This window comes from Amblyraja radiata, chromosome 21, assembly GCF_010909765.2.
Source record: "Amblyraja radiata isolate CabotCenter1 chromosome 21, sAmbRad1.1.pri, whole genome shotgun sequence".
Lineage (NCBI taxonomy): Eukaryota > Metazoa > Chordata > Chondrichthyes > Rajiformes > Rajidae > Amblyraja > Amblyraja radiata.
This window is the reverse complement of record NC_045976.1, coordinates 10,697,524-10,711,801: the sequence shown is the minus strand read 5'-3', so window position 1 is coordinate 10,711,801 and position 14,278 is coordinate 10,697,524. Positions and strand designations below refer to the sequence as shown.

General features: G+C 38.7%; 1 protein-coding gene across 3 annotated transcripts in view; it reads left to right on the top strand.

Moving 5' to 3' along the window:
• The window catches only part of aebp2 (AE binding protein 2), a 75,191-nt gene that overhangs the window by 42,536 nt on the left and 18,377 nt on the right, over nt 1–14,278 (top strand). For all 3 annotated transcript variants that reach the window (XM_033039498.1, XM_033039497.1, XM_033039496.1), the window contains 2 exons: nt 5,123–5,247; nt 12,358–12,425. In XM_033039498.1, the coding sequence (XP_032895389.1) occupies nt 5,123–5,247; nt 12,358–12,425 (193 nt within the window). The remainder of the gene's footprint in view (nt 1–5,122; nt 5,248–12,357; nt 12,426–14,278) is intronic.

Here is a 14,278-nt window from a genome sequence, read left to right as displayed (position 1 = left end):
AAGGCAGCTGTGGTTACAGAAGTAGCTCACCACCACCGAGTGTGACTGAGGAATGTATGAATAATGCGATGTAAAGCGCCTTGAGTATTCTAGAAAGGCGCTATATAAATCCCATCCATTATTATTATTAAGATGAATGTCATGGCCTTGCAAGATGTAAAGAGCATTTACCAGAATGGTACTAAATACGTTTCTGCTGAATGAAGAGACCAATAAACTTGATATTCTCCTTAAAAGTTATGAGGAACATTTTAGAGGTATTCAAGGTAGTTTCGATAGAATATACACTGGTAATTGTTTCCATTGACGATGGATTATATTTTTGGCAATTGAGAAAAAGGAGGATTTTTTTTAACATAGTGAATTGTTAACGAGAATGCATTACTTGATGGTGAAGCAGAATTAACCATAATTTTCAAATTGAAATTGAATGAATATTAAATGAAATAACTATCATTCTAGAGATAGTGAGAGTGTGAGGTTAATTAAATAGCATTTTGAATAGCAGCAACGATGGGCTAAATTTCTGTCTACCTTGACTAAAATTAAACCGAGTATTTCTGGAGATGAAAAGGTGATGCTTGGCTGTGATGTGGAAAGCCAAGTTGGTTTCCAGAAACCACAGCCAGGTTTGTTATAATTTCCATATCAGGGTTTGCATGAACTTGCTGTTGAATTAAGTGCCTAGGAGAGTTGCAAGTTTTTTTTAAACAGCAGTATCTAATAATCCAGCCAGCTCATTAAACATCCAATACTGCTAAATTTTCAATTACTAATTGTTAAATTACTGCTAAATGTAAAATTACAGGCAAAAACAGTGACCCTCCCCCCCAGTTATTTTTTAATGCTGGAATCTTGATCATCCAATTCTAGCAGCTAAAGAAAGTAAAAGTTGGTATTTTCAAATCATTGTCTCTTCCTAAATGCCATTATTCTTAGCCAGTGGAAATATCCTCCCCTGCATTTAGCTGATAAGAATTTTATGTTTTAATGAGAACCTGCAAACTTCTAAAATCTGGGAAATATAGTGGAAATCTACTTGATTTCTGCCTGTATCGTCACCGTGCCATCCCTGGAACTCGTCTAGGGCATCGTCGCTGCACTATTATGACAAGTTGATCCTTTCTTGTGTAAGATCACCAAATCCATACACAGTACTACCTGGCGTGGTTTCATTAGTGCCCTATTTGGTCACGATAAAATCTCTTCGCTTATGTATTTGGATCCATGTGTAATAAAGGCTGATATATCACGCTGCACTTGCATGTTGCCCTTTATCTTATATACAAATGTGCCTATGTTCCTTTTGGGCATGTGCATCACCCCCATCATACTGTAATTAACAAATTGCTTTTCTGTAAAATAGGTAACTTTATATTACCTCACTGTATACGATCAGCCATAGTTTTGCCCACTTGGCTTGTCTGTAACCCTCTGATTTCTCCTCCGTGACATTCTCTGCCACCTAATTTAGTATTGTCAGCAAGCTTAGCAGTATTATATTCAGTCCCCCTGATCAAATAGCTTGTACAGATTGAGAAGAATTGAGGGCATCGATATTGTAGTATTCCACTAGTCATAACCTGCCTACCTGAAGGATCGATTTACACCCCATGTTTTTGTCTCATAATTAATTCCAAATCCATATCTATATGTGATGTGCTCTATCTTTGTTGATCAATCTCCCTATGTAAGACCACATTGAAAGGCTTCCAAAATTTTTAAATTCATGTCGTTTACTGGTTCTACATTTATTACAACTGGTTCCACTTTTATTCCAGTTAAATTTCAAAGAACTCTGGCACATTAGTCAAACATGAGTTCCGTTTAATAAATCCATGTTGCCTCAACTTAATTATTTTATTTTCAAGCTGTTTTCATTATGTTCATTGCCGACTGCCTTTTCTTTCTTTTTTTTTTGCATAACCCCTTTCCCGATAAATAGTGGGGTCACATTTTCTGCCGTCTAATCCATGGGAGCAATTACAGAATATATAGAAATTTGAAAGATAATAACCACAGAACTCCACTATTTCAAAATTGTAAATCATCAGGTCCTTAGGATATATATTTCCACGTATATTTTTAAAATATTATATTAGGTTCCGCCTCCTCAGCTTTGTGAGATCCTTGTGAGATTTTTTGTGATTTCAGGTTTATTTCCTTATTCCCAATTTTTAATTCTCATGTCTTATCAGCCTTTTTCTTTTTGCATACCTTAAACTTTGGTTCTAAACATCACTCTGAATGATGAAACCTGTTTTGGATGTATCACTGTACCTTAATTGGTACACGTGACAATATACCCTTTGAACCTTTGAGCTTCAGTTGCACGCTGAAACCTGGTACCAGTGGTTCAGTAATATGAAACTTCAAAGCCGATAAACATGCGGAGGAAAGAACTGCAGATGCTGGCTTAAATTGAAGATATGACACCAAATGCTGGAGAAACTGAGCAGGACAGGCAGCATCTCTGGAGAGAAGGAATGGGTGATGTTTTGGATCGAGCTGGTCTTGACCTGAAACGTCACCCATTCCTTCTCGATTGTTTGACGTTTCTTGCACAGATGAACCTACCTAGTTTTGGACGACCCTTCCATCTTACCGTCGTAAGTCGGAACTGTGCAAATAATCCATTGGTTCTCCCATCTGCAACTGAGCATAATTGAAATTAAGATTATGGAGAGGCTTGAGGAAAAAGGATTAATAACCAGTGAAGTTATTCAGCTATATTTACTGTGGTTTTATTGTAGTGCCCACTGCAATTTTTGATTGAATCCTACATTAAGAAGGTTATGTATTGAGATCAGCTCAAAATCAAATCTGTTGCTGACCCGCTGAGTTTCTCCAGTTTTTTGTGTCTATCTTCGGTTTAAACGAGCATCGGCAGTTCCTTCCTATACAAACACTATTTAGTTTAGTTTAATAGAGATACAGCATGGAAACAAACATTTGCCCTTCCGATCACGCTGACTCCTTGATCACCCACTCACAGTACTTCAATGTTGTCCCACCTTCTCATCTACTTCCTACACACTAGTGGCAATTAATCTACACAATCTCATGTCTTTGGGATGTGGGCAGAAACAGGAGCACCCAGAGGAATCCCACGCGTCACAGGGAGAACATACAAACCACACCTGAAGTCTGGATCGAACCCAGGTCTCCAGCGCTATGAGGCAGCAGCTCCACCAGCTCTGCTACCTGTGCTTTTGTTTTTTGTTTTTTTAATTTTACAGTGACTATTGAATGAGCACTCTGATTAGTATGGTGAGGATTGGATGACAAATTGGACTCCTATGTTGTTATGGGGTGAGATGAACTCCTGAAATTGATTGCTTTGAATGGATCAAGTTGCTTTCTAAATTTACCAGTTTAGCACTGTCATGAGATAAGGATTTGCTGATGCTGGAATCTTAGGAGCTAGCTCTAACGAGCTAGTTATTGACTTCAGGTATCATGGTGAAGTACACGCCTCGATCAGTGTCAATGATGCCGAAGTAATGGTAGACGAGAGCTTCACAGTATTAGACTTAACTATCAACAATTTATCCTGGACCAATCTCATTGAAACTGGCCATGAAAGCACATCAATGCTTCTACTTCATTAGACAGTTATCAGACTATTGAATGACCCACCCATGCTCTGGGTGTAGTTCCAATCTTCCAACCTTTCTCATTTGCAGTCCTTAAACTTTTTTAAAAATCTGCACTTTCTCTGCATCTATGCGCTACAAGGCTGTAACATTATATTCTGTACTCTGACTATTTTTCTCTTCCCATCATTGGATGTACTTATGTATGAGTTGATTGCACATGTGTATTGCATGATTTGACTGGATAGCACAATATTCCACTATCTCGGAACATGTGACACCAATAAACCAATAGCTCCAAAAATTAGACAAAATGCTGGAGTAATTCAGTGGGCCAGGCAGCATCTCTGGAGAAAATGGTTAGGTGACATTTCAGATTGGGACCCTTTTTCCTAGTTCCAAGTATAGTTTACTTGATGGTTGACATGGATTATTTGGTGTATCTTGCTACGACCCAAGATTTCTACATATTTTGCTTGTTTGGTTATGAAGCCATTATTAATTCCTGGAGGCTTGAATATAATCTATAATCTATGTTCAAATTAAATCCTAAATTATTTCGTAATAACATTTGCAAATGGGTATTTAACAATAGGTCATCTATCCTCTGTTATGACATGGCCATCTTTCAAAAGGAAAGCAAGCTGCACTAATCAGCATAGTTGGTAGAGAGATGCATTGCAGGCTTTGTATCATGAGTTTCTGCATGTTGTGTGGTTGTGAGAAGATCAGGTATATTTTGGTTGAGATAAAATGTTTGTATTTGTCAGTAGCTAGCTGTGAATTTGGGTTGCTGGAGCCAAGGAGGAAAATACATTTTGAGTTTTGGTACCTTTTTCTCAGGGTGGAAATGTCAAAGACCAGAGGGCATAGATTTAAGGGTAAGAGGAGCGGTTGAAAGGAGATGTGCAGGGAAAGTTGTTCACACAAAGAATAGTGTTTGCCTGCAACGCATTGCCTGGGGTGGTGGTGGTGGAAGCGGATGTGATCGTTGTTGCATTTAAGATACTTTTAGATCAGCACGAAGTTATATAGGAAATGGTGGGATATCGATTATGTGCCTGCAGAGGAGATTGATTTAACTTAGCACCATGTTCAGTACGAACATTGTGGGCTGAAGGAGCTGTTCTGGTGCTGTTCCGTAAGATTTAATTTTTCTGGTGGTTGCTGTTATGGACGGAACAGCATATGAATTCTTAATTAAATGGCATACAAATGCATTCTTAAACATGTAAATGGCATTGGTATACCCATTTTGCACACTCCCATTTCATCCGCTTTCAGCTGGTGTACTATGTTATGACTTCTGTATGTTTCAGTATGGTAAATCATTTGTTCACCTTATCTAAGATGCTGAGCTGTCACTTAGGCTAGAATTCCTCAGTATTGACCAATTTTGCAATGTTAATTGTTTCACATGTTCGGCATAAATTAACTGTATTTCACCATAATCTTAACTGGAGTATCTGTTTAAAATTACAGTATGTGCTTTGATAACCTGCCCTTCTTATATTTTGTTTTTACAGCAAGACCACATGACTTTTTTGATGCTCAGACAATGGATGCCATAAGACATCGTGCCATCTGTTTTAATCTGTCGACCCATATTGAAAGTCATGGAAATGGCCATAGTGTCGTGTTCCATAGCACAGTAAGTACAGTTTTAACAGTGATTTGTTCTTCCAATTATGGAGCAGTTCCTTCACTAATAAAATTTCTTGCTCCCAATTGATCTTCCAATTGCTGTAACTTCAACTATAAATAAAAATGACCTCAATGTTTGAAGGAGATTAGACAACACTTTGACATGCTGTTCTTTGGCCAGAATAAGACAGCCATATCAGTAACATTGTGTTTGCACTGGTCATATTTCTCTCTCTGGAGTGCAAAAGGTGGAGTAGTCTGCATAAAATTAATGATGAGGAAGCAGACAACATATGAAAACATTTTGAGCAATCTTGTTTGTGCCTTTCAGTGTTATTTGTGACATCATTATCTGCTCTTTGGAATTCTTGCATCTACACTCTACCATTTTACAACTAAATTTCAGCAGTAACCATATGTCAATATTCTTCCTAAGCTTCCCATAATGTCCAAGGATACCCTTGGTTAGGCCCTGAAGATTAATCTGCCTCTTCTAGTCTGCTGATACTATTTGTGTAGTATCAGAACACCACTGTTCCCTTGTGTAGGAAGGACTGCAGATGCTGGTTTATACCGAAGATAGACACAAACTGCTGGAGGAACTCAGTGGGTCAGGCAGCATCTCCGGAGAAAATAAATTGGTGACGTTTTGGGTCAGAACCCTTCTTCAGACTGAAAGATAGAGGGGCGGCAACAGTATATTTGTTTTAGTGACTGTGGTCCATTTTACATATGTGTAGTTAACAGCTGCTCAGTTGGTTGTATGGGTGGTTTATGATCTAGTGGGTGGTTTATGATCTAGACTTGTCTTTGGGTGTGGTGGAAATGGAATGGAGCTGAGTAAGCATTTGAGAAGGGGACAGTCTAGGGGAATGGGATTGATATTCTGAAGCTGATATAGACTTGGAGAAACATAAGAGACTGCTGATGTTCAAATCTTGAGCAAAACACAGTGCTGAATGAATTCTATGGGTCAGGCAGCTTCAGTGGAGGGAATGGATAAATTACATTTTGGATCATGATCCTTCAGACCTTTGTCTGAAAAAGAGTGCTGTCCCACTGAGTTATTGCAGCAATATTTTTTTCTGATTTGTCTGCCTCCACATTTGTAATATTTATGATTTTTAGGGTCTTGCAGTTTAGACCAAACAAGTTAGATCTCTTTACTTTATTTGTTTTATGTTAGAGATTGCACACATTTAAATGTCGATATTATACCCCAGACACTCGTTCATTCATATTTTAAATTTAATTTATCTAAAGATTCCTCTTGTATTGGTGTTAATGTCAAGATTCAAGAGAGTTTATTGACATGTGTCCCAGATAGGACAATGAAATTCTTGCTTTGCATCAGCACAACAGAATTATAGAAGGCATGAATACAGAACAGATCAGTGTGTCCCATATACCATTGTATACATATATACACACATGAATAAATAAAACAGATAAAGTGCAAATAAACAGATAATGGGCTATTAATGTTCAGAGTTTTGTTTGAGTTGAGTTCAATAGCCTGATGGCTCTGGGGTAGAAGCTGTTTCTGAACCTGGACGTTGCAGTCTTCAGGCTCCTGTACCTTCTACCTGAAGGTAGCGGGGAGATGAGTGTGTGGCCAGGATGGTGTGGGTCCTTGATCATGCTGCCAATCTTTTTGAGGCAGCGACTGCGATAGATCCCCTCGATGGTAGGGAGGTCAGAGCCGATGATGGACTGGGCAGTGTTTACTACTTTTTGTAGTCTTTTCCGCTCCTAGGCGCTCAGGTTGCCGAACCAAGCCACGATGCAACCGGTCAGCATGCTCTCTACTGTGCACCTGTAGAAGTTAGAGAGAGTCCTCCTTGACATGCCGACTCTCCGTAATCTTCTCAGGAAGTAGAGGCGCTGATGATTCTTTATGATTGCATCAGTGTGCTCCGACCAGGAGAGATCTTCAGAAATGTGCACGCCCATGAATTTGAAGCTCTTGACCCTTTCCACCATCGACCCATTGATATAAGCGGGACTGTGGGTCCCCATCCTACCTCTTCCAAAGTCCACAATCAGTTCCTTAGTTTTGCTGGTGTTGAGGGCCAGGTTATTGTGCTGGCACCATTTGGTCAGTCGGTCGATCTCTCTTCTATACTCTGACTCGAGGCAGGTTTTGAATAGTACTTCAGATGCATGAGTCAATGTATTTGAAGGTGCCGTTTGCATGGTTTCGCTAAGTCTTTGCAACTCTCAAAACTTAAAACGTGCTTGTTCACCTTTAAAATAGCAAGACTGATGGTGATTTAATGATGCAATTAAGTCATTGTGTTACAAGGAGAAGATTCATTAGAGATTTTGGTCTGCATCAAGAGGAAAAAACTGTTTCCAAGGAAGGGCTGTAAGAGTTGCTTATCTTAGGAGCATTATCTAGAATGGATTTTTACCTTGAATTTTGGGGGCACTTCATTTTGATTTAATAAGGGCAAATCTTTTAAATTATTACAGATGTTTTAACCCAATGAATTAAGTACTGATACAATGTCTGTGACATTCTGTTGGATTATTAAAACCGTTTCCAGTGTACATCTTTATTTTGGGAACTGAATTTTTGCAAGCATTTGATTTACATATTTGGCTTTAATTAGCCATAATAGAATTTGTTGCTACCTTATCACTAACTTTTCCCGTGACATAACAGCAGCTTCTTTCTGTTATAGTCAAAACCTATAGTCCTACATTATTAATTGGCAGAGATGGATATAATATACACAGCTCGACCAGTCATTGCTTAAGTTTAAAAAAAACAAAACACAAAGTGCTGGAGTAACTCAGCAGGCCAGGCAGCATCTGGGAGAACATGGAATGACGTTTCAAGTCAGGACCCTGAAAGTTTGTTTTATTGTTTATTAGCCATGAACCAATTATAAACCCTTGCTAAAGTTATACACCAATCCAATGTCTTAACTTTTGGTGACTTCTTGTATAGCAGCAGGTAATTCATATTCTGTATTTGGAGTGGCAGTGTTCTTTGCAGCAATATCATCACACATTTCTAAAACTTTCTGTGCATGAGGTTGAATGTTTTAATATTTTTCAATCCGTACATCTTAAATTAAGAATTACAAAATGGATTGAAACTGCTCCTGTTTGAATGGAAATTTGTCAAGAGGAATTATTGAGACTCGAATTGACAGAAACTTGCAAGATGTTCATTTTGTTACATCAGCATGACACGGCAGTTCTCCAAAGCATATGAGTAACATGCTATTCCCTCATCTTGTGAGACTTGTTTCAAGATAGGCAAATTGATATGTAGGGAATGGATTGATATGGATCACATGCAAGCAGAGATTAGTTTAACCTGATATCGTGTTCAACATTGACAATGCGGGCTGAAAGGCCTGTTCCTGTCCTAAACAGTTTATTTGTGCTATATATCATTTCCAAACCTGGGGCCATTTTGCAGCTTTAATAGCTTTTCTCTGCAGTTTGAAAATGAGTCATTCTTTTGACCTTCAATTTCGTTTAGTATCTGCGGAAAATTAACCGGGTGCCATCTAGTGGTGATGTGAATAAGGCTCTTTCTTTTGTGGATGAATCAACATTCTGGAGAAAAGCCAGGAAATAAATAACACTTAATTTGTGTGTTGTGCAGATGAGTAGTTTAACAGAAGGAGGTGGCTTTTTTTTTGTGTAAAGCATGTAATAACATAACTTTTCAATTTAATTTCCATCATAAATTATAATGAATTTTTAGACTTATTTTCCAAAGCGGTGGTTGACATCTTGCTTTCCCCCCCCAGTCCTTTAAGACCAAGTACAAAATTACATATAATTGTCAGCCTTTCTTTTGGAGACCAGGTGCAGAGAATGTAAAATGTGACTGCTGCAGTTAAGAGATTGAAAGTGTTGAAACAACTTGCAAATTATTGAACTGGGTGTCTGATACCCTATTTCACCTAACATCACTTAAATGTTGGGTGCCCCGGGTTGCATAGCTATCCTTCTTTATTCCAAATTTGAAGTGCGCAATTCTGATCAACATGTATATGCAAGAATTAGTGCTGTCACTAAGTTGATAGTTCAAGTTTTGATTAAGCAATCATTTTCTACAGAATTCAGGAACTCTTGTATCCATTCTGAGTTTGGCTAATGGTTGAATCATGATTCATGATATTGTGAACTTTAAAATCTGTGACCTAGGTTATCAATTGACATGACTGGTCCTACGCAGTATCCTGTATGTGTGCAATGCTCTGTTAATAGTGAAAAGACTCCATACACAATTTTGGTTCTTGTTGAAGTAGATAAGGAGGAAATGCTACATTTTTAGATAAAAGCAATAAGGTTTGTTTAATATTCTATGTTGATTGGCAATACACCGTTCATTACTGTAGCAAATATTTTCTTGCAATACTTAATAGTAAACTAAAAACTGCAATATTTGGTTCTGTTCATTTGTCCACAAGAGGGCAACCTAATCTCAATCTTTAAACAGATTTGTTTAAAAATATTCTCCTGTAGTAGCACTTTTTTTTGACTTTCTCAATAAAAGTACTTCAAGAATATGTGTGAAGAATTTGGATATCCAAGTGAATTTAAAATCGCAGATGCTGAAAATCTTCTTGAACTCCAACCTGAAATGTTACGATTGCTTCTCTTCCACAAAAGACTGGCCTGTCCTGCTTTGTGTTTCCAGCATTTTCTGAACCGCCAAGGTCACTTGTTTGATCAGGAGCAGTTGTAATTCACAATGTATATGAATGAATATATCCAACAATCATCCCAAGTTTACAGTAAGATGATGGAGAAAAGCTAATCAGGGGTAGACCAGCCGAGAGGTAATCAAGGCAAAGAGGGGGTTCCACAGTGTCTGAAGAGGAATGAGATAGAAATAAGCATTTGAGCTGGTGGCCTAATGTTATCTGGAGTTCATCTTGAAGTTGAACAGAGCTAAGATTATGATTGGTTTTAGTTTTGATGGAGTTGATTTTGTCATAGAGAATTTATTATATGCATGATTTCATTAATTTAATGTTGTGGCATAAACTTGCAAGGATGAGTTGTGCTGTATCTAGGTCACTGTTTGTGTTGCCCAGCCACTCTCACTTAAACGAGGGTGGGCAAGGAAGGCCGCAGCCAGCAACATTTTAGTGGTGTGTGCCTCAGGAAGCGCTGCCAGGGCTCTGATATGTAGCACCCTGATAGCCGAGGCCAAGGATAAGAAGTGCTGTATCAAGCATAAACAAATCAAAATTACCACAATTGAGTAAATGAAATATTAATGTTTTTAATTTTATAATATCAATATTAAAACATAAGTAGCACTTAAACATCTCTTTCCAGCTGTGAGTGACATGAAATGCCCATGATAACACTTCAGGTGCCATCCGCTGAGCGTTACATGGAGTCCAGTGACGACGTGGAGTGACGGGAGGTAATGCTCAAGTCCACATCCTGGACTCAGTGGGCATGGCTGGACACCTATTGTTCCTTTGAAAGCTTATGCAGGCCTGTTCTGAATCTTAGTGTAGCGAAAAACCAATATTCTTCAAGAAACTGCAGATTTTTAAATTTTTTTTAAAGAGAATGTTAGAGCAACTCAGCGGGTCGGGCGACATCTATGCAGAACATGGATAGGTGCCATTTCAGATCGTGTTGGTGTGAGCACTGATATATTGAGATATATATATTAGGTCTCAAATATTTTTGTATTTTTGAGTTAAATTTCACAGTTGACAAGTTTGAGTTGTATTGTGTTTGAAATGGAGAAATGCATCAGTGCCAGGCGCCCAAGTTCAATCCTAACCCGGGTGTCGTCTGTATTGAGTTGCACGTTCTTCCTCCGGATGCTCCGATTTCCTCGTGTGACATAGGCATGCGAGTTTGTAAGTTAATTGGCCTCTGTAAATTGGTCGTGACTTGTTGGGAGTGGATGTGAAAGTGGGATAACATAGAACTAGTATGAATGGATGAGCAAGTGTCAGCGTGGACTCGGAGCGCCAAAGGGCCCTTTTCCCTGCTGTATCTCTAAACATGCTAACTGGATTCCATATTTTGGGAAGCATTCATTGGGAAAAGTGCAAGTGCCATTTAAATCCTGTGCTAGATCCATGTTTATTGCTTGTGCATTTAGTGCATTGAGCAAGTCAAAGACTGGATGTGCCAAAATTTCCTCCAACTAAATAAGGACAAAACGGAGATAATTGTTTTTGGTGCTAAAAAAGAAAGGCTTAAAGTAACCCAACACCTTCACTCTCTGTCCCTGAAAACTTCTAACAAAGCCAGAAATCTTGGGGTTATTATGGATTCAGATTTACATTTCGACAGTCACATCAAATCGGTAACAAAATCGGCCTACTATCACCTCAAAAACGTAGCAAGACTAAGAGGACTCGTGTCAGCTCAAGACTTAGAAAAACTTGTACATGCCTTTATTACTAGTAGGCTAGATTATTGTAACGGTCTCCTTGCAGGTCTTCCGAAAAAAACTGTCAGGCAGCTACAGCTTGTTCAGAACGTTGTTGCTAGAGTTCTAACAAAGACCAAAAAATTTGAGCACATTACACCAATTCTTAAATCCTTACATTGGCTCCCTGTATGTCAGAGAATTGATTTCAAAATCCTGCTGCTCACCTATAAATCACTACATGGTTTAGGACCAAAGTATATCACTGACATGCTTCCACTATATAAGCCTTCTAGACCGCTAAGATCTTCTGAAACCAATCTGTTAGTGATTCCCAGAGTAAATACAAAACATGGGAAAGCAGGATTTAGTTACTATGCAACAAATAGCTGGAATAAACTTCCTGAAGATTTAAGACTTGCCTCAACTTTGACCACTTTTAAAACAAGACTGAAAACTTTTATGTTTACTTTAGCTTTCAGCTAAATCTTAACTACATTGCACTTTTAACTTTTGCACTTTTTATAATGCATTTTTAGTTTTGCTTTTCTTTTCTTTGAATTCTATTTTATTTCATTTTATTATTTCATTTAATCGTATGACATGTTTTTATGTGAAGCACTTTGAGTCTGCCTCGTGTATGAAATGTGCTATATAAATAAAGTTGCCTTGCCTTGCCTTGTGTTATTGTAAAATTACCTTGGATTTTCTTGGACAAATGTTTAATATTTTTTCCAGGTAATGGCACGGAGGAAAGAAGATTCTGGAAAAGTCAAAGTGCTGCTTCACTGGACGCCCGAAGACATGTAAGTCATTGAAACAATGTTGTTTTCAAATTGAAAATTGTATTCATATTTAAATATCACTATTTTATGCAAGCTTTCCGTGATGCTTGTCACTGTCACTGGATACATCTGAAGACAAGAGAAAGTGGTGCGTTGTGGGATACACCTACAACTTGGTTTCACGGAGCAGGGGCATTGAACAGTTAAATGGAGGTTTGAATTTCTTTGCCCACAGGAATCATTACTGAATGATGCGTTGCCTTCATAGTGCCTGGGGACAAGAATAGATATGTGTAGCCAAATTGGTTTCGGCTAGATGGTTACATGGTAGACATTGTGGGCTGAAGGGTCCTATCCTGTGCTGCAGAACTCTTGATTCTGAATGCACGGATGTTTCTGGCTGACAGAGGCTGAGAGTTTTCCAAGTTCTTGGCAATATTGATTAATGAAACTTTTACAGCTGCAAGGAGGGATGAAACACGAGAAAGATCAACAGATGAGGCCATGTGGATTGAAGTCCCAAACAAGCAGAGCCAGTCATGGATTAGTTTCTGAGAAGAAAACCTAAGCAATAACGTAATGCTTAGATCCTAACGTTAACTAGAGCAGTAAAAAGGGTATAGATTGAATAGATGTCTTGAAGTGCACTCGAGAAAACACTTTCAATCTGCAGGGTTTTTTTATTTAGTTTAGGGATACGGTGTGTAAACACGCCTTTTGGCCCACAGAGTCTGAGCCGACCAGCGATCCCCTCACATTAACACCACCACAAACTAAGGACAACTTTACATTTTACACCAACCCAATTAACCTACAAACCTGTACATTTTTGGAAGGTGGGAGGAAACTGGAGATCTCAGAGAAAGCCCACTCGTATCATGGGGAGAACAGACAAACTCCGAACAAACAAGTACCCATGGTCAGGATTGAACCCGGGTCTCTGGCGCTGAAAGGCAATAGCTCTACTGCCGCGCCACTGTACCTCCCTCCTGTAAATAGCAACTTCAATGAGAAGGAAAAACACTCGGTGCAAATGACTCTTGGGAAAGTGGCAGTAGGGAAGTATTTTGGAGGCAGCAATCATTATTTGTTTTTGTCTGAAGAAGTTTCTCAACCTGAAACATCGCCTATTCCCTTTTTCCAGGGATGCTGCCTGACCCACTGAGTTACTCCTGCATTTTGTGTCTATCTTCGTTGTATACCAGCATCTGCATGGTAATGAAAAAGGACAAAACTAGCAATTTTAACCTGGAGTAATGCCACTTTTTCCAGGCTGAGTAGATTTAGCAACGGTAGAATGGAAGTAGCTGCTCAAAGCATAGTCGGTACCTTAACTTAGGGTGGCATTCCTGGATAAGATGGTGAGAGTTCTGCATGGCGTAACTAATTTTCCAAGAAAAATAATTGAGGAAGTTTGAAGTATACATTCCTATGCATGTCGAGAAACCGGAAAAGAATAAGGCAAAAAGGTCCTTACTAACATGCTCAGTACTGCAGAAAATCTCGACAAGTACAAGACTCGCACGTGTCGTTGGATGACATTAAGGAAAAGCCTGTGATATTTCCCAACTACAAGGAAAAGATAACACAAACACTCCTACTCAAATTGAAAATGTTGAAGGCAGAAGTTGTGCACTGTTCTCTAAATTTATTGCAGCTGTCTTCAAAGCGGACAATAATGGCTGATGTTAAGGAAGACAACGCAAAATTCTGAAAATGATGTTAACCTAAGACGTTCAGTATCTTTTAAAAATAAAGACATAGCCTGGTCTGGATCAAACCTAAATCCCGGAGGGAAATGGTGCCAACTTTGAATATCATTTTCCAACCCACTTTGTCTGCAGCTGACAGGTGGTGAATGTGAAATCATACCC